The 26,823-nt window shown below is 41.0% G+C and overlaps 1 protein-coding gene across 1 annotated transcript in view; it reads left to right on the top strand.

Annotated features, from left to right (window-relative positions):
- The window catches only part of usp9 (ubiquitin specific peptidase 9), a 78,350-nt gene extending 58,734 nt beyond the window's left edge, over positions 1–19,616 (top strand). Inside the window, exons 37-47 of the mRNA XM_034186148.1 lie at positions 172–928; positions 5,533–5,656; positions 5,751–5,976; positions 6,432–6,561; positions 6,681–6,866; positions 7,733–7,953; positions 11,448–11,536; positions 11,616–11,772; positions 11,848–12,060; positions 16,676–16,774; positions 17,622–19,616. Of these exons, the coding sequence (XP_034042039.1) occupies positions 172–928; positions 5,533–5,656; positions 5,751–5,976; positions 6,432–6,561; positions 6,681–6,866; positions 7,733–7,953; positions 11,448–11,536; positions 11,616–11,772; positions 11,848–12,060; positions 16,676–16,774; positions 17,622–17,852 (2,433 nt within the window). The 3' untranslated portion in view covers positions 17,853–19,616. The remainder of the gene's footprint in view (positions 1–171; positions 929–5,532; positions 5,657–5,750; positions 5,977–6,431; positions 6,562–6,680; positions 6,867–7,732; positions 7,954–11,447; positions 11,537–11,615; positions 11,773–11,847; positions 12,061–16,675; positions 16,775–17,621) is intronic.
- The last annotated feature ends 7,207 nt before the right edge of the window (positions 19,617–26,823 follow it).

Here is a 26,823-nt window from a genome sequence, read left to right as displayed (position 1 = left end):
TCGTTGACAAATGCACTGCAGATGTTATTTTTAAAACTGATAACCATTTGCCAAATGTTTCTTCGTGAAATAAATTAATTCCACATAGCTGCCTCTTCTTGCTTGCATTATCTTTTGATATACTTTAAAAATAAATAACTGCTAATCTGTAGTGTTGGTTCTGCTTGTCAGGTTGATACAGTGAAGCGCCTGCTGATTAAGAAGCTGCCACCTGTCCTCGCCATCCAGTTGAAGCGCTTTGACTATGACTGGGAGAGGGAGTGTGCCATCAAGTTCAATGACTACTTTGAGTTTCCCAGGGAGTTGGACATGGAGCCGTATACAGTAGCCGGTGTAGCCAAGCTAGAAGGGGATGATGTGAACCCGGAGAACCAGGTCATCCAACAGAATGAGCCTTCTGAGCCCACGCTTCCAGGTAGCTCTAAATACCGTCTGGTCGGGGTGCTGGTCCACTCGGGTCAGGCAAGTGGAGGACACTACTACTCCTACATAATCCAGAGGAACGGGGGTGACGGCGAGAAGAACCGTTGGTATAAGTTTGATGACGGTGATGTGACTGAGTGTAAAATGGACGATGAGGAGGAGATGAAGAACCAGTGCTTCGGTGGGGAGTACATGGGTGAGGTGTTTGACCATATGATGAAAAGGATGTCATACCGGCGGCAGAAGCGCTGGTGGAACGCCTACATCCTCTTTTATGAGCGCATGGACTCTTTGAACAAGGACAGCGAGCTCGTCAAATACATCTCGGAGCTGACTATCTCGTCCACCAAGCCGCACCAGGTCAAGATGCCCGGTGTGATAGAGTGCAGCGTTCGCAAGCAGAACGTCCAGTTCATGCACAACCGAATGCAATACAGCCTGGAATATTTCCAATTCATTAAGAAACTCCTGACCTGTAACAGTGTCTATTTAAACCCTCCTCCAGGTATGCATAAGGAATGTTACTGAGTGTGAATTTTCTTTTCCAAGCAGTGATTTTTGTTACATCTCAACAATACAAATGTAGGTTAGCTGCTTAAAACCCACCCCCACAGTTCACACACGTGAACCACAGATTAATTGCAAAGTTTATATAACTGTGTGAAATACAGGTTTGTTGTCACTGTGACTTCATGCAGAGTTGCAGTGAGAAAGTGTGAATAGAGCCTTTAGAAGCTGACAGCCTCTGCTGCCTATAGACTTTATACATGAGCTGCAACTTGGCACGTCTGGGTCCAAGCATGGAAGTCATCACTCTGAAATATCAGGAGTTGTGAAAGGAGTGTGTGCACTGCATTCCCCCTTTTTCCCCATGCTGTCATGATCTCACTGAGGTCCTGGAGAGGGTATAATCTACTTTACCTGACTCTTCCCAAGTGATGTGCCTGCTCAGGAGGACTAATGTATTTATCCTGCAAGCACAATATAAAGCTAGTGTTATTGTTTCCCTCTTACCAGACGATGTAGACACCCTTATCATCTTGAAAAAAGTTATCAGTATAAATCTGCTTTGTTTGTTTCTTTAAATTACTTTTTGACTTTTATAGGCTTTTTTCCACTGATACTCTTCATATTGTAACTTAATTTAAAGAAGAAAAAAAACTTGCCCAAAATATTGCAACATTGACACCCTATTTTCATTTAGGACCACATGCAAAAGTTCTGCTGACTTTAATTTGTTGCGCAAATCGATGCCTCATTGCTCCTCCAGTTCTATCCTTTATCCCAGTGATTCTCAACCGGGGTGCCGTGATCGATCGTCAGGGGTGCTGTGGTTATTTTTCATATTCGCGATTACCGTGAATTATTTATTTTATCCATAAAGCATAAAACGACTCAGAATGTGATGTCAAACGTGCTGCAGCCTCGCTCTCGTCTTAAGGCGGGACAATAACAAGGAGGCTGACGGCCGATTAAAACAGTGCCGTCTCCTTCAAAAGCTGTCTAAAATGCGGAGCTGTCGGTGTGTGCGTGTGTGTGCGTGCGCAGAGTTAACAGGCTGCAGACTGCGAGGGAGAGGGGGTGGGTGAGGGAGATTCCTGAATGCAGGCGTGACACGTTCAGTGCGCAGCGTGCGCGGAGCAGAAAGAGGATTGTTAACCCGAGTGAACGTTAACAAAACGGAAACGTGAAGCTCTGCCTTTACTTCTCTCTGAACTTTCTCTAAAGGTGTGATTCTGCCGTTACCGTCCTGTTCACACCATGTGCGCGTCGTATGCTGAATTTATGAGATCATGAGATGATGATAATGAGAATATATGAACGAACTGAGCCACAAAAAAAAAACAATGTTCAGACGCAGAGATCACAAAAAGCAGGTGAGAACTCTGAACTTTAACAGCTCTTATTTTCCAAAGGTATTTATTTGTTCGATCTTGAGCTTAATGCAGTGTTTAAGCACAAAACATGACTGATGAGGAGAAACATTTTCAGAAATGCAACAGAAACAACCACAAATCAGAAAACGTTGGGACTGTATGTAAAATGAAAATAAAAATGTTGCACCATTCCCAGTTTCTCCACTCACAGAAGCCAAACATTCTTCCAGAGTTGTGTAATTATACTACAATAGTAGAATATAAAGAAGGGGAAAAAAAAAATAGACAATATATTCGTCAATCGCAATTATTTGTCTGACAATTAATCGTCTCCAGAAATTCCTAATCATGACAGCCCTACTTGAGATCAGAGCGCAAAATGCTTGAGGATTTTCGAAATGCGTGTTTTCTGTATCGATTTTCTATTGCGATAATTGGGTTTTGCGCAAAACCAGAGGTAATAGCATTATAATATTATTTTGGTTGGTGGTGTGCCGCAGGATTTTGTAAATATAAAAAGGGTGCCGCGGCTCAAAAAAGGTTGAAAATCACTGCTTTATCCGATAACTTGCGAGCTTTTTGATCCTCTGAGCAACGATCAGCTTCTTATCATGGGTTTAAAGTTCTCTCATGACTATAGCAGCTGCAGTCATAATTTGATTGCTGATTTCAGACTTGTGTTTAAATAGAATTACACTTCAGAGGAATGGCAACGTCTCCGTGGAGACAGTTGTGAGATGAGTGTTTAGCTCTGGCGATGAGTATGCGAGTGTGCATTATCAATAGTGTCGGCCCTCAGCGCTGTCTTATAGTAAGTATGTTTGAGTCATTGTGCAGAAAGACAAATTCAGATTCTCGGAATGTATTCTGCGTGTGGGCATTTTGTCTCACATTTTCAGAACCAGCAGTGAATTAACTCACAGGAAACTGGTTTTGAGCCAAGGCCAGTTTGTCTGTTCAGCCCCAAAGGCAAAATAGACAGCTGCATTCACAGCCAATAAATGTGTTATCTCTGCTGGACCTGGTGAGCTTTACAAGAAAACAGTAGGCCTTTATTTGTCTCAGCAACCCCGCTGTAAGATTTTGGGTCACGGTTTATTTAAACTGGATGTTTCTTGCAGGTTTTTGGTCAAACCATAAACTTTAACTCTGATTTTTGAACGGTCAGCATTTTAAAAATGTGACCTTGATGTGTGCTGGGCTTTGTGGTCCACTAGCCCAAATTTGAAATTGAATAGTTAAACGATAGTGTTGAGATTTAAAATGAATGAGGATGTTATTGCCTGTGGAGGAAGTGCAGCCTGTTTAATTCAGAGGATGTGCCATAATTACATAGTATTTGAGTGATAATAATATAGCAGGGGTGGTGGCCAAGTGGTTAATGCGCTTGGTTTCAGTGCAGAAGGTTCCAGGTTCAAATCCCACCCCTGCCACATTTCTCCATGTAATGTGGAGTTGCATCAGGAAAGGGCATCCGGCATAAAACCTGTGCCAATTCAACATGCAGATCCACCTTGGATTTGCTGTGGTGACCCCGAGTGCAAACAAGGGAGCAGCCGAAGAGACTTACTGAGTGGTAATAATGCCTGGAAATTATGGCTGACTTCAGTTTTCAAAAATGTTTGTGTACTTTTTTTTTTAAATACAGTGCAGTTGTAATATCAGACATGCATATTTGGTTACGCCATAACAATGGGGGTTTATTTAACAAGACTATCACTATTAATTTGAAAAGAATGTTTGTTAATAAAAGGTGGGGGGAAAAAAATCTGGTTGAAGATGGATGAGTACTTGTAATTGTGTAATTTTGATTGAAATGTTTTTATGTAAATAATACTCCTTTGTAGCAGTTGAGCAGGTCATTGAGGTGTTACCAGTGTAATTAGTTGTGACACTGCCCCCCCCCCCCCCAAAAGTGAATTGCCTGCAGTTGTGGACACAGGTTTACATACACCATGGCTTTAAAAACTTTCAAACTCTTTTTGCTTAGCTGCACATATTTCCTCTTATCAAATAATGTGTTTAAGTCTATTAAAATGTATACTTTATTTCCATGTAAAGTTATCTTAAAAATAATAGTTAAATGACAGATTTATTTAAGTTGTCATTGTCAGGTTTTCAGTGGGTCTGTAGATAACTAGAAAGCCTCTTAAAACTGCATGAAATATTCCAGAAATTGATAGAATCACTTTTAGCTTGAGGGTTAATTAGGGAACGTTTGACTATGTTTAAAGAGAGGTGTGATTGGAATCTAAATAATTGTCTTCCCTATGTTTTTATTGGAGTTTTTACTTGGTACATGACAATCACGCAGTGCACTTTAGTGTTAACAAGCAGCGCCTTTATACGTAAACGAGAAGTATCAGTACTACAAGGTGTGGAAGCTCTTAGAAATAACAAGTAAATTAATTGAAAAAATAAAAAAAATACCAGAGGGAAGAAATTCAGCTGTTGTCCTGTTGACGGGCAGTAATAGTTCCCAATTTGGTGCTGTGGTACCATCCCTGTCATTTAACTTATAAAGCATACATTCGTATGAAGCTGTCTTTATATTTACCCATTCTTTAAACTGTGGAGCTTCCTAGCTGCCACTGAAACTCCAGTCTTGCCTTCATTTTTAAAATTATTCCATAATCAGCATTTATAAAAAGGCTTCATTTTATTCATTTGGTTAATTTTGGATTCCTGACTTCCTCCTTGCTTGTTGCCCTTTAGTTCATAGTGACTGAGTTTTCGCTTGCAGGTGGAAGATGTCGCAGTTTGACGCTTCCAACTCCATCGGGTCCTTGGTTATGACCCTGAGAATGGACCTCAGCCATTGAAAATCTCACACAGTGAATAAATCTAAAGTCTAAATCTAAAATAAAGTTCATGGAAATAAAATTGATATTCTTCATTTGATTAAAATGAAACATGCACCTGAGGAAAACTGTGCTTGAAAGTTTTTAGCTAACGTGATGCATAGAAAATGTATCAAAATACTTTACTGAAAGGAGATTGACAATTAATTAATTGTGGAAGATGACATGAAGCTGTAACTCTTCAGCCTTTAAATATGTTCCAGGGGGGGCTCTTTAAGGAATATCAGCTCCAGCTCCATGTATTTTATCTTCTCTTTTCTGTTAGAACATACATTATGCATTTGCTCCCTGGTAGTTGGCCTAATAATTCTTAAGAAAATGAGATCATCAGTGATGTGCGGTTTTGCTCACGAGTGCTGTCTTTTCATCAGGACAAGACCATCTTCTGCCTGAGGCAGAGGAGATAGCTATGATAAGTGCCCAGCTGGCTGCTAGGTTCCTCTTCAGCACAGGTTTTCACACCAAGAAAGTTGTCCGAGGGCCCGCCAGTGACTGGTACGCTCCGTTTGCCTCTGTGTTCATCAGTCAACTCCTAGTACACCCCCCTCCCCCCCCCTTTTAAATATCTTTCTCTCCATATCCCCTGCAGGTACGATGCCCTCTGCATCCTGTTGAGACACAGTAAGAATGTACGTTATTGGTTTGCACACAATGTTCTCTTTGCGTACCCTAATCGCTTCTCCGAGTACCTGCTGGAGTGCCCGAGCGCCGAGGTCCGTGGGGCATTCGCCAAGCTAATAGTCTTCATTGCTCACTTCTCCCTGCAAGATGGCCCCTGCCCTGCCCCCTCCGCCTCACCTGGACCCTCGACTCAGGTTGGTACTTTCCCCCAGCCTGATTTTTGTGGCTTCCAGTGAGAGCTGCTGAGAGAAGCTTTGAACCCTCTGGGCTCCACAGAGCTGTAAGACGAAAGATGGCGAATTTGTCCAGTGCTGGTTTTAATATTAATGTGAACATCCATATCATCTTCTCAGCCTGGGTCTCAGATTGGTCTGTTTCCGAGGCTGGATCCCTTGATGGTTGAAGTGTGAATTGGTGTCGGTTGGCTGTCCAATCTGTGGCTCTGTAGTAGTGGTTCATTATCTCTACTGAAAAACTGTCCGTGTTTTCAAAGCCCTTATTTTGAGACTGCCCCCAGGAAGCCTGAATCACGAGTTTTATTGAAAAAGCTTTCAAAGGCATTTGTCGCTAATTGCAGCCGATTCTCGTATGAAGCTGTTGTTTTTGTTGTGGGCCTGATTGCTGAATCCTTGCTGTGGTTTGTTGTCAGGGCTGTGATAACCTCAGTCTAAGTGACCACCTGTTGCGAGCCGTACTCAATCTTCTGAGAAGAGAGGTTTCTGAACACGGCCGTCACTTGCAGCAGTACTTCAACCTCTTTGTCATGTACGCCAACCTGGGTAAGACGCACGCAGCTGCCACTTACACCTGTCATCCACATCTGCTCACAAAGATTATACAATCGTGCAAGAGTTTGGCTTTTTCTTTAACCATGTCTACCCTTATCCTTTTCAAACAGGCCTGGCAGAAAAGACTCAGCTGCTGAAGTTAAGTGTTCCTGCCACTTTCATGCTGGTAGCTTTGGACGAGGGTCCCGGTCCACCCATCAAGTACCAGTACGCTGAGCTGGGCAAGCTGTACACTGTGGTTTCCCAGCTGGTTCGATGCTGTGACGTGTCCTCGCGCATGCAGTCCTCCATCAATGGTGAGTCCATCTGACATCAGAGCTAATTTATGGAACAGAGTGGGAGTGGTACCTACAACCCAATCAGCATGTTCATTTTTACGCTTGATATAATTATTGCAGTAGTATTTGAATTTGCTGTGCAACTTTGCCCGCCGTTGTAGTAGTCATTAGAGAGTAGTTGAATTTCCTGTGCAACTTCGGCCACCATTGTAATAGTCGTTGGAGAGTAGTTGAATTTCCCGTGCAGTTTTGGTTGCTGTCGTAATAGTCGTTACAGAGGGTAGTAGAATATTCTGTGCAACATCGCCTGTTGTTGTGATAGTCGCTACAGAGTAGTTGAATTTCCCGTGCAATTTTGGTTGCTGTCGTAATAGTCGTTACAGAGGGTAGTAGAATATTCTGTGCAACGTCGCCCGTTGTTGTGATAGTCAATACAGAGTAGTTGAATTTCCTGTGCAACTTCATGCGCCGTTATAATAGTCATTAAAGAGAATAATTGAATTTCCCGTACAACTTCACCTGTTGTTGTAATCTCTACAGTGAGTAGTTGAATTTCCCGTACAACTTCACCTGTTGTTGTAATCTCTACAGAGAGTAGTTGAATTTCCCGTACAACTTCACCCGTTGTTGTAATCTCTACAGAGAGTAGTTGAATTTCACGTACAACATCGCCCGCCGTTGTAATAATTATTGTTGGGAAAGTTATCTGATTATGAAACTGTAGACAGATTTTTACATTCATAGAAAGAGGCGTCAGGTGCCTCCCTAATATTTATTACAGTAGTGATTGCGTTACGCTGTCTGCAGAGCTTAGAACTGAGTTTTCACAGATGTCATTCTGTTTCTCGTAACCTTTTGCATTCCACATTACTCGCCCTCTGCAGGTAACCCTCCCCTCCCCAACCCGTATGGCGATGCCAACCTGACAGCCCCGGTCATGCCTGTGCAGCAGCTGGTGGCAGAGATCCTGTTTGTGAGGACCAGCTATGTGAAGAAGATCATTGAAGACTGCAGTAACTCTGACGAGACGGTGAAGCTGCTGCGTTTCAGCTGCTGGGAGAATCCGCAGTTCTCCTCCACCGTGCTCAGTGAGCTGCTGTGGCAGGTAAACGGCTGTTTCTGCAAGAGCCTGTTGATTTTACACTAGGACTGCAGTTATTGATTATTTTCACAAGTCTTATTTTTATGACTGAGTGAATCAGCAAAGACTTTGTGGGTTGTGTGTAAATCTTTATTACATTTATTTCTTCGTGTTGTCTGCGGTATGTGGACAGTCAGAATTACAGATCAGCTGCAATTCAAACAACAAATCACATAGGGAGGCTTGCTGTATCTTTTTTAAACGACTGGAAAAGACAATGAGTTCTCCAAAGAAAGCTTCTATTATTTTAATCAAAGATGTGATTTTTGTTAACAGAACATATAGTGTGACTTTTTCATCTCAGGAAAGCTGAGAAAATTTATTCCAAATTAAAATGATGCTTTGAAATGTAATGACAGAATATTAACAAGCACCACTTGTGCCAATTCAACATGCAGATCCACCTTGGATTTGCTGTGGCAACCCCAAGTGCAAACAAGGGAGCAGCCGAAGGGACTTACTATGTGTGGAAACTTTGTCTTAGACCATGGGTTAAAGTTCTCCGTCACCACGACGGATTTCCGTCATTTGGAAAATTTAACCACACATACGCGTGCGCACCTGGTGTTGTGTGTTTTGGGGCCAAAATATGATAGTCTCACTGTCAAAGCAACATCCCATTCTGCACTAATCAAAGCAGCAGTGTCAGCGTGGATGGCGCTGCACTGCGGTGGAAGGGACTGTGTGAATTTTCCTTCCTCTCTGCTCTGTTTACTGCTTGCCATGAGCCACAGTCCTTCTCCTCTCTGTCTTTGTGAGAACATTGGCAGACACTCCCCCAAGTAGAGGGGGGTGTGGCTTTGCTTTGAACCAATGAAGCATTGATCTGACTCACTGCTTTGATGATTTGTTGTATTATTTTGCTTTATCTTAATTTTCTCCCGCTAAAACCCTAAAGAGCATATGTCTGTGAGTAATATATACCTTTTTTATATTAAACCGACCTGTTATGGTCTTCTCAAACAGTTGATAAATGTATTTTATAACTTAAAAAGGGACCGATGCTAACGCATTAGCATGTCTATGGCGTTTTCAGTGTTAAAGTTAGCATTAAGCTGTTCGCATCTCAGCACAGTTTGTGTGCATTTGTTTTTTGTATAATAAATAATTAATGGCTTAGTGTTGTCGTAAGAGTCAAATGTATTACAAATTGTAATATTTTTTATTTGTATTTATATATTAATAATAATAGCAACAAGAACAAAATAACTAATATTGCTACCATACAGTTTTAGAGAAACAAAGAACCTGATAAAACAAAACACAACAGAAAAGGTAAAACCAACTAACAATGAACATAAATAAATATAGAAATAAAAAACTGCTTCCTGTGAACACCAAGTGACTCCACTTCATCCCTGTTTTAAGTTTAATGACAATTTTTTTTCAGTCAAACCACATCTAAGCTGTGTTTTTACACAAGAAAAAAATAAAATGCAGTAAACTGCACATTTGTCTTTTTCATGAAAATAACTTATTAAATATAACATATTACAATTTAGTCAGGTCTTTAAAATACTTTTATGGACTCTTGCTGTAATATGTTGTCAGTGGTTGAGATAGTTGCTGTAGGCATCTAAAAATGCTCATAATCGGGTGAAACCTGATGGAAGTCTCTGTGGTGTGTCGGTGATGTATGTATGTATGTGCAAAATAAAACAAAACACTACTCCAGGTATGTTTTTGATGAGACTATAACATCATAACTTTATTACAAGCTCAAACATTGATGTTGCGTGACAAAGGCCTTTTAATAATAACTCCAAGAAATAATGGCAAAACTCACATGTAAGTAAAAAAAACAACAAACGACAACAAAAATGATTAATCATTAGTTGCAACCCTAATTTGTTTGAGTGAGAGCATTTTTTTACCGATAAAATGTGAATACGGCAGATTTGAGTTTCTCAGTGCACATGCGTTTTCAAAACTGGTCACAGTGTTACTTTGTGCACAGCAGAACAACATTGTCAGTTGCTTTAGGCCCTAATTTTGTATTTTATTGACTGTACAACCAGCGACACAGCACCCATTTGGTGCATTCACCGGATTAGAACAAATCAAAATACTACAGAAGACAAAGAATTTTTGCTTGACAGTTTGAAGTGAGTTTTCTTTGTTTCAGAGGGCTTCATACCCATTAAAATTCACTAGAATATACAAAATTTGATTTGTTCTTTTAAAAAATTTCTGGGGAGATCCCCCAGACCCCCGATAATCAATACTGTGTTTTTACTTCACACTTCGAAGTGACTTTTGTTTGTTTCAGAGGGCTTCATACTCATTAAAATTCACCAGAATATACTAAATTTGACTTGTTCTTTTTAAAAAAATTCTGCAGGAGATCCCCCAGACCCCCATAGTTTGAAGTGAGTTTTCTTTGTTTCAGAGGGCTTCATACCCATTAAAATTCACCAGAATATACAAAATTTGACTTCCTCTTTTAAAATATTTCTGGGGGAGATCCCCCAGACTCCCCATAATCAATACTGTGTTTTTACTTCACAGATTGAAGTGAGTTTTCTTTGTTTCAGAGGGCTTCATACCTGTTAACATTCACCAGAATACACAGAATTTGACTTGGTCTTTAAAAAATTTTCTGGGCGAGTGCCCCCACCACCCTTTTATGTACCTTTTATGTTCACGTTTTTCATTCTTTTTATTCTTTGTCTCTCCTTAGAGGCTATTTAGAATAGATTTGTATACTGTATAATGTGTTTATTGTATTTATTGAGGGGAAAAAAGAGTGTGTGCCCCCACTACACCACATTTTAGGGAATTGCTGGCATTGATTTTTGTCAGGAAAAAAATTCAGTCAGATGAAAATTTATTGCTTTAACCCATGTCTTAGACATACTGTACATTTCTCAGCCATCTTCCTCATCTTCTTTCACCACCAAATTCATATGAAATCCTTTCTGCAGGATTGTGTGGTGGTTTAACAGTTTCAAGTTTTGGAAACATAACTGCTGTGAATCACTCTGAAACTCATGGTTTACCCCTCTGATTTTTATACTTCTCTGTGCAAAAACTGCATGTCTAAGACAACTACACCTGCTCTTAATTTCCGTCAACCATCCAGCAGGTAGAAGACATTTCTGTGGATGTTCCATAGGCAAAACATTCACTTTTTTCAGTTGGTCTGGTGCATCAAAGTTCACCAAAAAGACAGCGTTTATCCTCATGATGTGAACTTTCAGTTTGTAGACTAAAAGATGATGCATTTGAATTTTTCTTCACCTTGGTGTCTCCATTCATTCATTGGATTTTAAGTCAAGTTTTGGCTTGTGTGGGGTCTTTCCTAAAACTGTGAGGCAGTCACTAACCAATAGACTGTAGGTTCTATCTCCAGCTGCAGCTGTGTTTCTGAAGTGCCTTTGAGTAAGACACTGAAGTATTGTCCACTGTGGACCATTAATAATCCTGCTCTTTGAGGTTAATGAAATGTCTGCCTGCAGGTGGCGTACTCCTACACATATGAGCTGAGGCCTTACTTGGACCTGCTGCTACAGATTCTGCTCATTGAGGACTCGTGGCAGACGCACAGGTCGGGTTTGTTCATTGTTGGACTGTTGTTGCATCTTCATGTCGATGTCTGAGTCTAAGACCTCTTTCCTCTGCTCCAGGATCCACAATGTACTGAAGGGCATTCCCGATGACCGAGACGGGCTTTTTGACACCATCCAGCGCTCCAAGAACCACTATCAGAAACGGGCCTACCAGTGCATTAAGTGCATGGTGGCCCTGTTCAGCAACTGCTCGGTGGCCTACCAGATCCTCCAGGTACACCACCTCTGGATGACACTTGGCACCAAAAACCTTGGATTGTAGCGTACTGATCCACATGTCTGTGTGCAGAGCAATGGTGATCTGAAAAGGAAGTGGACGTGGGCAGTGGAGTGGCTCGGGGATGAGCTGGAGAGGAGGCCGTACACGGGGAATCCACAGTACACCTACAACAACTGGTCCCCTCCCGTTCAGAGCAACGAGACCTCCAATGGCTACTTCCTGGAGCGCTCGCACAGCGCACGTATGACGCTGGCCAAAGCCTGTGAGCTCTGTCCCGAGGAGGTAAAGTCACATGTCACAGACCTTTAGATATAATTCCACTGGATTGTTCTGGGGGGTTAGAACAGGATTACAGCAAAGTTTTATAACTTCAACAATAGACAAGGACTCTAACCTGTATTAAGACCCTACAGTCTCCTTCAACTTGAGACTCATACCAAATCCCAGTTAGTCCACCTTGCTGGACCACCTCCTGTGCTTACAGAGTTTGTCTACCAGGTCCAAAGTTGCAGATGAAGTAATTTGTGTGATGGTTTGGTGGACTGAAATTTTGATCCTGGTATTAAAGGATGGCATTTATAAAGCACTGTTCTGCTTTACAAAGATGCCTCATATTCACCCATTCACACACGCTTGGATGTCAGTGTTCTGGTGACCAAAATGCTCGACTGCACACAAGGAGAATCTTTGAGATTAAGGACTTTGCACCTTTGTGATTTTCCTGTTTAATGGAGAATCAAACTGAGGACGTGTATCCACAAGCTGGCCTCTCTACCCTCTGTCATTGCCTCCATCGTTGACCTTTGATCCAGATATTTGATCCTGTTTGCTTACCTTTGATCAGATCCAAGTCAGCAGGTTGGACCCACCCCCCTCACACTGACCTTTTGATCCTGATAACACATGTTTGACCTGTGAACCTTGCCAAGGAGGTTCAGTTATCTGTCTGTTTTGGTTTCATCCTGTAGCCAGAACCGACAGAATGAGAATCAAAGGAATCCTGACCAAAGGCAGAAGGAAAGATCAGATCAAAGATTCAAATCAGAATCTGCCCTCTTAATCAGTCATGTTCCTGTCCTTTAGAGGTATCCCACTAACTAACCAGCTCACTAACCAACAAACGAACAAGATAAACATAACCCGCTTAGCTGAAGAGAAGAGCAAAGGCAGGGTTGGAATCAAAGGACTCACGGTCAAAGGCAGGATCCACTCTAGATCGAAGGAGCCACGATCAGAGAATTTGCGATCAAAGGCAAACTCTGCCTGTTGGTCTTGAGTAACATGAATTGGCTGTTCCTTGGCCTGAGGTCAAGATGATAAAATGACAGTGAAACCTATTTGTGTTTTTGTATACTTCTTTTTTCTACTTTATTGAAGTGTTGCAAGCTACACACTGTTCAGATGTTCCCACAGTGTTCCTGTTTGTTCTAAATTCTGTATTATGCACACTTATATACAGTAGTGTTCAGAATAATAGTAGTGCTATGTGACTAAAAAGATTAATCCAGGTTTTGAGTATATTTCTTATTGTTACATGGGAAACAAGGTACCAGTAGATTCAGTAGATTCTCACAAATCCAACAAGACCAAGCATTCATGATATGCACACTCTTAAGGCTATGAAATTGGGCTATTAGTAAAAAAAAAAAAGTAGAAAAGGGGGTGTTCACAATAATAGTAGTGTGGCATTCAGTCAGTGAGTTCATCAGTTTTGTGGAACAAACAGGTATGAATCAGGTGTCCCCTATTTAAGGATGAAGCCAGCACCTGTTGAACATGCTTTTCTCTTTGAAAGCCTGAGGAAAATGGGACATTCAAGACATTGTTCAGAAGAACAGCGTAGTTTGATTAAAAAGTTGATTGGAGAGGGGAAAACCTATACGCAGGTGCAAAGAATTCTAGGTTGTTCATCTACAATGATCTCCAATGCTTTAAAATGGACAAAAAAAACCTGAGACACGTGGAAGAAAATGGAAAACAACCATCAAAATGGATAGAAGAATAACCAGAATGGCAAAGGCTCACCCATTGATCAGCTCCAGGATGATCAAAGACAGTCTGGAGTTACCTGTAAGTGCTGTGACAGTTAGAAGACGCCTGTGTGAAGCTAATTTATTTGCAAGAATCCCCCGCAGAGTCCCTCTGTTAAATAAAAGACGTGCAGAAGAGGTTACAATTTACCCAAGAACACATCAGCTGGCCTAAAGAGAAATGGAGGAATATTTTGTGGACTGATGAGAGTAAAATTGTTCTTTTTTTTGGTCCAAGCGCCACAGACAGTTTGTGAGATGATCCACAAACTCTGAATTCAAGCCACAGTTCACAGTGAAGACAGTGAAGCATAGTGGTGCAAGCATCATGATATGGGCATTTTTCTCCTACTATGGTGTTGGGCCTATATATCGCATACCAGGTATCATGGATCAGTTTGGATATGCCAAAATACTTGAAGAGGTCATGTTGCCTTATGCTGAAGAGGACATGCCCTTCAAATGGGTGTTTCAACAAGACAATGACCCCAAGCACACTAGTAAATGAGCAAAATCTTGGTTCCAAACCTACAAAATTAATGCTTCGCAGATGTGAAGAAATCATGAAAAACTGTGGATATACAACTAAATACTACTTTAGTGATTCACAGGATTGCTAAAAAAGCAGTTTGAACATAATAGTTTTGAGCAGGTTAGGGTGGTAAAAGATGCACATGGTAATGTGCTGACAAGTGAGGAGTGTGTGCTGAGAAGGTGGAGGGAATATTTTGAAGAGTTGATGAATAAAGAAAATGAGCGAGAGAAAAGGCTGGATGATGTGGTGAGAGTAAATCAGGAAGTACAAGAGATTAGCAAGGAAGAAGTGAGGGCTGTTATGAAGAGGATGAAGAGTGGAAAGGCAGTTGGTCCAGATGACATTCCAGTGGAGGCATGGAAATGTCTAGGAGAGATGGCAGTAGAGTTTCTAACCAGATTATTTAATAAAATCTTGGAAAGTGAGAGGATGCCTGAGGAGTGGAGATGAAGTGTGCTGGTTCCTATTTTCAAGAACAAGGGTGATGTGCATAGCTGCAGTAACTACAGAGGCATAAAACTGATCAGCCACAGCATGAAGTTATGGGAAAGAGTAGTAGAAGCTAGGCTTAGAAAACAGGTGAAGATCTGTGAGCAACAATATGGTTTCATGCCGAGAAAGAGCACTACAGATGCAATGTTTGCTCTGAGAATACTGTTGGAAAAGTACAGAGGACAGAAAGAGTTACATTGTGTGGAAACGATTGATCTGCTGTGGCGACCCCTAACGGGAACAGCCGAAAGACAAAGACGTTTTGAGTTTGTAGCGTCAACAGCAGATGCTACTATTATTGTGAACACCCCCTTTTCTACTTTTTTTTATTAATAGCCCAATTTTATAGCCTTAAGAGTGTGCATATCATGAATGCTTGGTCTTGTTGGATTTGTGAGAATCTACTGAGTCTACTGGTACCTTGTTTCCCATGTAACAATAAGAAATGTACTCAAAACCTGGATTAATCTTTTTAGTCACACAGCACTATTATTCTGAACACTACTGTGTGTGTGTGTGTGTGTGTGTGTGTGTGTATATATATATGTATATATATGTATATATATATATATATATATGTATATATGTATATATGTATATATATGTATATATATATGTATATATATATATATATATATATATATATATATACATACACACACACACACAGTCTGTTAGAAAAGTATCCGACCTTTTTATTTTTTTCAAAAACCTGGTGGATTTGAATCACGTGTGCTTGCATGAGCCAACCTTGAACCTTCGTGTGCATGTGGGAATTTTTTCACGCCTGTCGATTGCGTCATTTGCTTGTAAACAGCCTTTGTGTGAGGATGGGTGGAGTCTCTCGTCGTTTTTTCATTGCAAGGAAAATGGCGGAACAACTGGAGCAGCGTGACTGCATCAAATTTTGCCCGAAACTGGGCGACAGCCAGGTGGAAACCATTCGGAAGATTCAGACGGCTTTCGATGATGATGCTATAGGCATCACATAGATTAAGGAGCGGTACAACCGGTTTAAAGACGTCCGCACAACGGTGGAGAGCGAGCCACGCTCTGGTCGGCCATAAACATGCTGAAATGACCGGATCATTTCCAAAGTGAACACTGTGGTGATGTGGGACCGTCGTGTGACTATCCAAGAAATTGCGGAAGAGGTGGACATCAGCACTTTTTCGGCACATTCCATTGTGACAGAAGATTTTGCCATGAAAAGAGTTGCAGTGAAATTCATGCCGATGGCTTTGGCACGAAGCTGATGGCGGAACAAAAGTGCCACCATGTTGAAGCCTCACAGGACATGTTGTGACATGCCCACCTCTTCCACAATTTCTCGGATAGTCATACGACTGAAAAGCCACCGAAAGCCGTCTGAATAATCCGAATGGTTTCCACCTGGCTGTCACCCAGTTTCTGGCAAAATTTGATGCCGTCGCGCTGCTCCAGTTGTTCCACCATTTCCTTGCAAAGAAAAAACGACGAGAGACTCCACCCATCCTCACACAAAGGCTGCTTACAAGCAAATGACGCAATCGACAGGCGTGAAAAAGTTCATGCATGCGCACAAAGGCTCAAGGTTTGCTCATGCAAGCACACGTGATTCAACTCCATCAGGTTTTTGAAAAAATAAAAAGGTCGGATACTTTTCTAACAGACCTCGTATATATACACAACACACGAGTGTAGGCTGAAAAGTTCTAATGCTCACTATAATGCAGTTAATGCATCATAGTGAGCCTTAGAACTTTTCAGCCTACACTCGTGTGTATGTGTGTGTTTCAAGAACCATCAATTTTTTTTATTTTTATTTATTTTTTTATTTTTTTTGTCATTGTTTTGAAAGGAACCAGATGAGCAGGAGGCACCAGACGATCAGGACTCATCCCCGCCTGAGGACACGTCTCTATACCCGCATTCTCCTGGCTCCGCCCAGTTCCAGCAGGTAACCAAGATACTTATTCACCACCTAAAATAGACCTGTAGGCAACATATACATAAGGCTTCCATTTAAAGTATATTTCACATTATATCTTAAACAAACATGCCCCAATCACACTCATATTTGAAGGTGAGGTGCAGACTGGCACTCACTATCACTTGACAAAGTTTGATATGGATCTGATCCAGATTGTCAATTTTGTGGTCATTTGAATGTAATATTGAAAAGCCCATTTAGTGTACATTTTGCATTATATCTCAATGAAAAGTGCATCAGTCACTCTCATTTGGATGGAAGTTCCTCGTTTACCAGTTATCAGTCGGAAATCAAGTGTCAAAAAGCAACAACAGATTGTGCACAGCAGAGATAACCCATGTTCTGTGAAAATTATCTGAAAAAGAATTCAGAAACTGAAAAAAAAACCTAACGCCACACAAAAAAAAAACAGCTTTGATTTAACTGCATCATGAAATTTGGTCAAATCTAATTTAGCTTCTGAAAAGCCACTTCTAACAGGACTTCAACCTTGAAGATTTTTTCCAAGGTAAAAATATGTGGAATTGGTGGAGGTTTGTGCTCAAGTTTGAATTTTGTAATTGTTGAATTTTTCCTGAAAGTTCCTCTTATTAAACTGAAAACCATGGATGTTTGCAAGCGTGATGTCCAGACTTGACTGAGACACCGTCTGGTCCAGATTCTGATGTTCGTGGGTCTTTGAGGAATTGTCACGTCTACATTCAGACCGTCGCGTGCTGCTGCTGGGTTTTTCGTCTCTTTGGGTCACTGACTGATTTGTGTGTGTGTGTGTGTGTGTGTGTGTTTTTTTTTTTTTTTTTTTGTCCTCAAACAGAACAACCACCCTCACGGGCAACCGTACACGGGACCAGCTGCTCAGCACATGAACAACCCTCCACGTCCTGGTCCTGCCTTGGCCCCAACCCCAGGCCCCACGCAGGCCCCCGCCCCAGGACCTGGTCCAGCTTCCGGCCCGGGCCCACGAGCACAAGAGAACTGGGAGAGCACTGAGGAGGTTGCCCCGGCCCCCGCCTCCACCTCAGCGCCCGCCCCTCCCAAGGAGTAAGCCCCGCCCTCCCCGTCTGCTGTGCCTCGAGCCTCCATCGTCCCGCTCTTCCTCCTCTCACCCTTTGGTCAACGGAGCTCCTGGTCAGACCTCTCGCTCTCTCTGTGGCCCCAGGGCAGGCCAGAGCCACACCTCCAGGCCACTTGTAAGAGTCCCTCCTGTCAGCCTGTGGGAGGCGCTCTTCCCTGGCCTGGGGCTGCCTGACTTTGTGACCGGGGCCTGTCGGCGGCTGCAGAGGCGAGGGACCGAGCTGCGCTAAAGAAACCCGGAGCTGACGATGCCGACGTGCTTGTCTACGCGACGAAAAGATGTACATAGTATGTTAATGTTTCCGACTGTTCGATCCCTTGGTAGCATAACTCGCCGGTTTGCTGTTGGGAGATGTTGCAGTTATTCTGAAAAACAAAAATGGATATTATAAATAAGTTTAAACCCCTCTCCCCCAAACAAAAAATAAACTGTAAGAAGACAAAAACTTTGTTTTATCACCCACACTCAGCGGGTGAAGTTGGTTCTGCTATCGGACAGTTTCTGATCCTTATTATTGTTCCTCTTCAGCTCCTTGGCGACCTTTTGACCTGCGCCAAATCAATGAGCGATTGGTTGGTTTTAGCGTGATCTACAGAACGGTTGGGTGAACTTTTACGATGTTTGGTGGGGGGGAAAAGCAGTGATGCAACATTTGTTCTCAAACTCTCATTGCCTTTCTTTTTTTCTTCTTCTGTGTGTTCTTTCTGTTAATTCGACCATTTTGAAGCTCTAGTTAATATGCTGTAACATTTAGCATGGCTTCTCACCAGAATAGTGTAGCCAAAAGGGAAGACTTGTGATCAGAGCAAACCTGAAGCTGTTCTTACTCCACGTCTCCAGAGGGGGGAGCTACCCTCAGGTGTTTTTTGTTTTGTTTTTTTGTTTTTTCTATCCTGCCCACAGCGAGGCCGATATTTTCAGATGTATTAATAAGTCGCTTTTAATTGCACATTATAATCCTCCGACTTCACATTCAGCAGTCAGTTTTGGTGGGTTGAAATGATTTAACGTTGTTCTATAGGAACTCGGACAAGCAAAACGCATATGCAACAGGAAGCGGCTTCGCCAGGCGATCCGGCGGATTAGACTGTGTGGTTTGCTTTGTGTCTCTTCAGTAGAGCCTAGTCGTAGACTGATTCTTTCTGCCGTGGAGCCGCAGGCGTCGGGCATTCTGCTGGGGCCGCCGTGAAACCCGATCCCGGGCGACAATGAGACACGCCCCTCCCCTGTCTCTATGGAGATTCACAGCGGGTTTGTTCTGTAAGAATAGCGGCTGGTTAGTCACATTGCAAGTAGAGCTAACTTGTAATTCTGTGGGGGTTAAAGGTAAACATCAGTAAATACTGTATTTAATTGGTAACTTGAATAAGTGTTTTTTTTTTTTTTTTTTTTTTTGTTTAAAACATACCAAATACTCCTGCAAATGAAAATATTCTGCCCACCGTATTTAAATATTTTGCTCTTATTTTATAGAATTTATTTTGTTGTATTTCACTAAAAATAGAATTTGATTTAAGAGGAACATTTTTGTCCTTGTTATTTTTAAAGAAGATGACTGTACAGAGTTCTGCGCCCTGTTTTTTGCCGACTTTTGTTTTGGCCATGGTGTGACGTTGAATTCTGGAGCTACAGTCGCGATGTGGACTTTCACTTTGTGAGGTTTTTTGTGCACAGAAATATAACAAAAGAAAAAAAAAGCATTGCGCCCTTAGCAAATAAAGAACATGGAATCTTGTCTTTGTCACATCTGTACTTGTGAATAGATTAGTGTACCAGAACTGTTTAAGTGTAGTTCATGATGGCCCCGCCCCCATGAGGCTCAATGTGCTTGGGGCAGAAATTATGGAATCACTATGTTGAGGGTGTTTGTCCAATTTTCTTAGTAGCAAATAAATTACAAATATGATATAATTACATTCAGCAGCTGAGCATTATGGCTTAAAGTAAATAAAATTTAATTTCATGCCTCTGGGTTGTGGTGGGAGCAGTTTTATAAAATTTAATGACTTCTGTTTTAAAGTCTGGGCCCTGTACCCAGTAAAATACAGTGGATGAATAAGTGAGTGTCCTCTGGTTTAACACAGTAATTACAAATGTCATCTGTCTCCACACGGCAAAGAACATGTGATTAGTGTTGACAAAAATGAGGCACGCAGGGCACCGTGGCGGGCTAACGCATGCAAAGCGCTTGGTCCAGATGGAATAAGTCCCTGTCTCACTTGTCTGTGCCTGCAGGCTTTAAAGGGATCAATTGTCATTGTCATCCCAGTGGTGAAGAACAGTCCAGGATGGAGATCCTGTCAAAATGATTGCCTGCTGCCTGTAGCGTTTACCTCAGTAGTTATGAACGTGTTTACACTTGTCAAGAACAAGTGTAAATACTCTGCCTCCATCCCCAACACCACTGATCCACTCTACTTGACTTACCATATCAACCTTACCATATCAACAGATCAATTGAGGACACGTCTCCCATACCCTGAAACATCACCTTCAGCCATGTGGACAAGAACAATGGGAACTACACAAGATTATTGTTCATTGATTACAGTTCAGAGACTGAGGCACCTGTGTCTGAATAGTGGTCTGTGTGGGGGGGGACTTCCTCACAGGTAGATCCAGGTAGTGAGCGCTATCACAACACAGGAGCGCCGCAAGGGTGTGTGCTATAGCCCACTGCTGTACTCTTAGCTCTAGTCTTAATCAAATTTGCTGAGGACATGAGCGTGCTGGGTCCATTTCCAACCAACAATGAAACAGACCACTTGAATGTAGTACAGATCGTGGTGTCAGACTGTCTCCAACTGAGTGTCGGTAAAAACAAAGGAGCTGATGGATTTCAGGAGGAGGCAGTATTCTTACACTATCCCCTCCCACCAGCATCAATGTGGCTCCATGGGTGTCGACCTATTTTATGTCTGCGTCTTTTAGTATTCTTAGGTATGTTTGTGCTTTTATATATGGCAGGCACCATGGTGAATTAGTGGTTAGCGCTCTTGCCTCACAGTAAGGTCATGGATTTGATTCCGCCCTGTGGCCTCTGCCCTCCGTAAAGCTAGGACATCTTTCTACTCATCACTAATTGAAGAAAATAAGAACAACCCCAGGTTTCTTTTCAGCACTGTAGCCAGGCTGACAAAGAGTCAGAGCTCTATTGAGCTGAGTATTCCATTAACTTTAACTAGTAATGACTTCATGACTTTCTTTGCTAACAAAATTTTAACTATTAGAGAAAAAATTACTCATAACCATCCCAAAGACGTATCGTTATCTTTGGCTGCTTTCAGTGATGCCGGTATTTGGTTAGACTCTTTCTCTCCGATTGTTCTGAGTTATTCTCATTAGTTACTTCATCCAAACCATCAACATGTTTATTAGACCCCATTCCTACCAGGCTGCTCAAGGAAGCCCTACCATTATTTAATGCTTCGATCTTAAATATGATCAATCTATCTTTGTTAGTTGGCTATGTACCACAGGCTTTTAAGGTGGCAGTAATTAAACCATTACTTAAAAAGCCATCACTTGACCCAGCTATCTTAGCTAATTATAGGCCAATCTCCAACCTTCCTTTTCTCTCAAAAATTCTTGAAAGGGTAGTTGTAAAACAGCTAACTGATCATCTGCAGAGGAATGGTCTATTTGAAGAGTTTCAGTCAGGTTTTAGAATTCATCATAGTACAGAAACAGCATTAGTGAAGGTTACAAATGATCTTCTTATGGCCTCGGACAGTGGACTCATCTCTGTGCTTGTTCTGTTAGACCTCAGTGCTGCTTTTGATACTGTTGACCATAAAATTTTATTACAGAGATTAGAGCATGCCATAGGTATTAAAGGCACTGCGCTGCGGTGGTTTGAATCATATTTGTCTAATAGATTACAATTTGTTCATGTAAATGGGGAATCTTCTTCACAGACTAAAGTTAATTATGGAGTTCCACAAGGTTCTGTGCTAGGACCAATTTTATTTACTTTATACATGCTTCCCTTAGGCAGTATTATTAGACGGTATTGCTTAAATTTTCATTGTTACGCAGATGATACCCAGCTTTATCTATCCATGAAGCCAGAGGACACACACCAATTAGCTAAACTGCAGGATTGTCTTACAGACATAAAGACATGGATGACCTCTAATTTCCTGCTTTTAAACTCAGATAAAACTGAAGTTATTGTACTTGGCCCCACAAATCTTAGAAACATGGTGTCTAACCAGATCCTTACTCTGGATGGCATTACCCTGACCTCTAGTAATACTGTGAGAAATCTTGGAGTCATTTTTGATCAGGATATGTCATTCAAAGCGCATATTAAACAAATATGTAGGACTGCTTTTTTGCAATTACGCAATATCTCTAAAATCAGAAAGGTCTTGTCTCAGAGTGATGCTGAAAAACTAATTCATGCATTTATTTCCTCTAGGCTGGACTATTGTAATTCATTATTATCAGGTTGTCCTAAAAGTTCCCTAAAAAGCCTTCAGTTAATTCAAAATGCTGCAGCTAGAGTACTGACGGGGACTAGAAGGAGAGAGCATATCTCACCCATATTGGCCTCTCTTCATTGGCTTCCTGTTAATTCTAGAATAGAATTTAAAATTCTTCTTCTTACTTATAAGGTTTTGAATAATCAGGTCCCGTCTTATCTTAGGGACCTCATAGTACCATATCACCCCAATAGAGCGCTTCGCTCTCAGACTGCAGGCTTACTTGTAGTTCCTAGGGTTTGTAAGAGTAGAATGGGAGGCAGAGCCTTCAGCTTTCAGGCTCCTCTCCTGTGGAACCAGCTCCCAATTCAGATCAGGGAGACAGACACCCTCTCTACTTTTAAGATTAGGCTTAAAACTTTCCTTTTTGCTAAAGCTTATAGTTAGGGCTGGATCAGGTGACCCTGAACCATCCCTTAGTTATGCTGCTATAGACGTAGACTGCTGGGGGGTTCCCATGATGCACTGTTTCTTTCTCTTTTTGCTCTGTATGCACCACTCTGCATTTAATCATTAGTGATTGATCTCTGCTCCCCTCCACAGCATGTCTTTTTCTTGGTTCTCTCCCTCAGCCCCAACCAGTCCCAGCAGAAGACTGCCCCTCCCTGAGCCTGGTTCTGCTGGAGGTTTCTTCCTGTTAAAAGGGAGTTTTTCCTTCCCACTGTAGCCAAGTGCTTGCTCACAGGGGGTCGTTTTGACCGTTGGGGTTTTACATAATTATTGTATGGCCTTGCCTTACAATATAAAGCACCTTGGGGCAACTGTTTGTTGTGATTTGGCGCTATATAAAAAAATTGATTGATTGATTGATTGGTCTTTCTGTGTGGAGTTTGCATGTTCTGTGTTTGCATGGTTTCCCTAGGGTGCTTCGGCTTCCTCCCACATTTCAAGTCATGCAGGTTAGGTGGACTGGACACTTTATTACTGTCCAGGTCTCCCTTGTAAAAGATCTTGATCTGGGACTAACCTGGTTAAATAAATGTTAAATGAATGCAATTTTTATGTAATTTATTACTTGTGTGGTGGCAGTTTTGGAGTGAAGTCGGTAAATTTCACTGCATGTTGTAAGAGTACAACTATGTAACATCAAAGAATCTTGATCCAAATTATAAGAGCCTATGATGAGCACAAATGGGGGGATGCACCCCACCCACCACCACCACCCAAAAAAGTATATGAAGAAAACCATTTAAAAATAAAGAGAAAATAAAACAAATGCTGTTTGAGCTAGTTTAAATACAAGAGTCTCTGTTTTCTTTTATGAAAATTGTCTTCCAGTCCACCCAGAAGCTGCAGAAACCTGTAACTCCTTTGGTGGTGGCTTCCCTTACTGTTCTTGTGTTGTCACATTTTTCTTTCTTAGAACTGCCCGACTCCAGACATGTACCATAGTTTATTTGGAAATAGTAATGTATTCATCCCTGGTATATATATATATATATATATATATATATATATATATACACATACATATATATATACACATACATATATATATACACATACATATATATATACACATACATATATATATACACATACATATATATATACATACATATATATACATATATATACACACACACACACACACAGAGTCTCTTTCAGTTTTTTATTAAATAACTGAATTTTATCAAACACTCTTATTCAAAATTGGTTCACTTGCAGTTATTTTAAAATCAGACCTTAAAACTGTTGAACACATTTATGACAAACCAAAACCAGTATGAACACCTAAACTGGAAAAAAGTCCCAGTGAACTAAAGAGAAGCTATGGATGAATCAGGTGATAGCATTCTGTAATTATGGAACCATCTGCTGATCATAATTCAAATGAGGAAAATTTTTTTTTTTTGAAAATTAAAAATAGCACAAATGTTTAACTTTCAAAACATGGGCACAATTTGACTCATAAATAAAATATAAAGCATTTAGCAATAGAGCAGTGCATGAAATGAATGAAAATTCAAATAGGTTGATTGAATGGTTGATAGTATTTGAGTCAAATCACATGTCCATGTTTTGAAAATTAAGAAGCATTTGTGCCATTTCTTTTTAATTTTCAAATTAGTTTTTCCATTTGAATTATCATCACCAAAATCTCAAACTTTTATCTGGTGCCGTTTCATTGGAACATGAGGTTGCAGGTCTAAGATCAGGAGAGAATCGTCACCTCAACAGTCAGTGCAACATTTTTAGATAAACTTTATCTCACAGAGGATAAATTCACGTTATGGACACTTTTCTCCTGCCACTGATTAAAGGAGCACATTGTCTGCACCAGCTGACAGCATCCTGGACAAACATCTACCACTGACAAGTGACGCTTTTCTGATTTTACAAAGTACATTCATGGTTATGACCCCAAATCAAGAGGGTTTTTGAGGTCACCATCTGCAACACATATGAAGTTTGATCATTAGGAAAGACATTATTGCAAACTACAGTCAGTCAACAGTCCAGATCTCAGTCCAACTGAAAATCTGCCGGAAAATAAAGCAACTACAACCCCTGGCAAAAATTATGGAATCACCGGCCTCGGAGGATGTTCAGTTGTTTAATTTTGTAAAAAAAAAAAGCAGATCACAGACATGACACAAAATTAAAGTCATTTCAAATGGCAACTTTCTGGCTTTAAGAAACACTATAAGAAATCAAGAAAAAAGATTGTGGCAGTCAGTAATGGTTACTTTTTTAGACCAAGCAGAGGAAAAAAATATGGAATCACTCAATTCTGAGGAAAAAATTATGGAATCACCCTGTAAATTTTCATCCCCAAAACTAACACCTGCATCATATCAGATCTGCTTGTTAGTCTGCATCTAAAAAGGAGTGAACACACCTTGGAGAGCTGTTGCACCAAGTGGACTGACATGAATCATGGCTCCAACACGAGATATGTCAACTGAAACAAAGGAGAGGATTATCAAACTCTTAAAAGAGAGTAAATCATCATGCAATGTTGCAAAAGATGTTGGTTGTTCACAGTCAGCTGTGTCTAAACTCTGGACCAAATACAAACAACATGGGAAGGTTGTTAAAGGCAAACATACTGGTAGACCAAGGAAGACATCAAAGCGTCAAGACAGAAAACTTAAAGCAATATGTCTCAAAAATCGAAAAATGCACAACAAAACAAATGAGGAACAAATGGGAGGAAACTGGAGTCAACATCTGTGACCGAACTGTAAGAAACCGCCTAATGGAAATGGGATTTACATACAGAAAAGCTAAACGAAAGCCATCAACACCTAAACAGGAAAAAAAAACAAGGTTACAATGGGCTAAGGAAAAGCAATCATGGACTGTGGATGACTGGATGAAAGTCACATTCAGTGATGAATCTCGAATCTGCATTGGGCAAGGTGATGATGCTGGAACTTTTGTTTGGTGCCGTTCCAATGAGATTTATAAAGATGACTGCCTGAAGAGAACGTAAATTTCCAGTCATTGATGATATGGGGCTGCATGTCAGGTAAAGGCACTGGGGAGATGGCTGTCATTACTTCATCAATAAATGCACAAGTTTACGTTGATATTTTGGACAACTGAAAGGATGTTTGGGGATGATGAAATCATTTTTCAAGATGATAATGCATCTTGCCATAGAGCAAAAACTGCGAAAACATTCCTTGCAAAAAGACACGTAGGGTCAATGTCAACGAACAGATCTGATTTGATGCGGGTGTTAGTTTTGAGGATGAAAACTTACAGGGTGATTCCATAATTTTTTCCTCAGAATTGAGTGATTCCATATTTTTTTCCTCTGCTTGGTCTAAAAACGTAACCGTTACTGCCATAATATTTTTTTCTTGATTTCTTATAGTGTTTCTTAAAGCCAGAAAGTTGCCATTTGAAATGACTTGTTTTGTGTCATGTCTGTGATCTGCTTTTTTTTCTACAAAATTAAAGAACTGAATGAACATCCTCCGAGGACGGTGATTCCATAATTTTTGCCAGGGGTTGTAGTCCACGACTCCGTCCAGCTAGTCATCTGTCAAAATCAGTGTTCCAGAGTTGAATTTTTCACGAGCGAATTCCAACTCACTGTTCTGAATTTTTTTCCTCCAATTAATCTGGAAAGGAAAAAAAAAAAAAAAAAAAGCAATTATTGTAACTTTAATGGGTTTGACAAAATAACTTTTTTTTTTTTTGCTACATATAAATGTGTGAAGATCCTCCAAGTGTGGCGATTCCACAGCTTTTGCCGTGAATTACAGAATTCCGGTGAGTCGTCATTCACAGATGCCCTTATGTCAACAAGTCCAAAGCTCCGGACGTCCTTTGATCTATCAAAATGTGCAAAATCTTTGACATCATGAATGTAGCTTCCTCCGCTTGTCAGCACTAAACCTGCTCATGCTAGAAGTTTATATTCACTGACAAAACTTATTTTATTACCACACTGAAGTCAGGGGTTATAAATGTTGGTCTGGATTCTGTAGGAAATGATG

This window comes from Thalassophryne amazonica, chromosome 14, assembly GCF_902500255.1.
Source record: "Thalassophryne amazonica chromosome 14, fThaAma1.1, whole genome shotgun sequence".
NCBI lineage: Eukaryota > Metazoa > Chordata > Actinopteri > Batrachoidiformes > Batrachoididae > Thalassophryne > Thalassophryne amazonica.
Note: the sequence above shows the minus strand (reverse complement) of the source record. Positions and strands in the feature narration are given on the sequence as shown.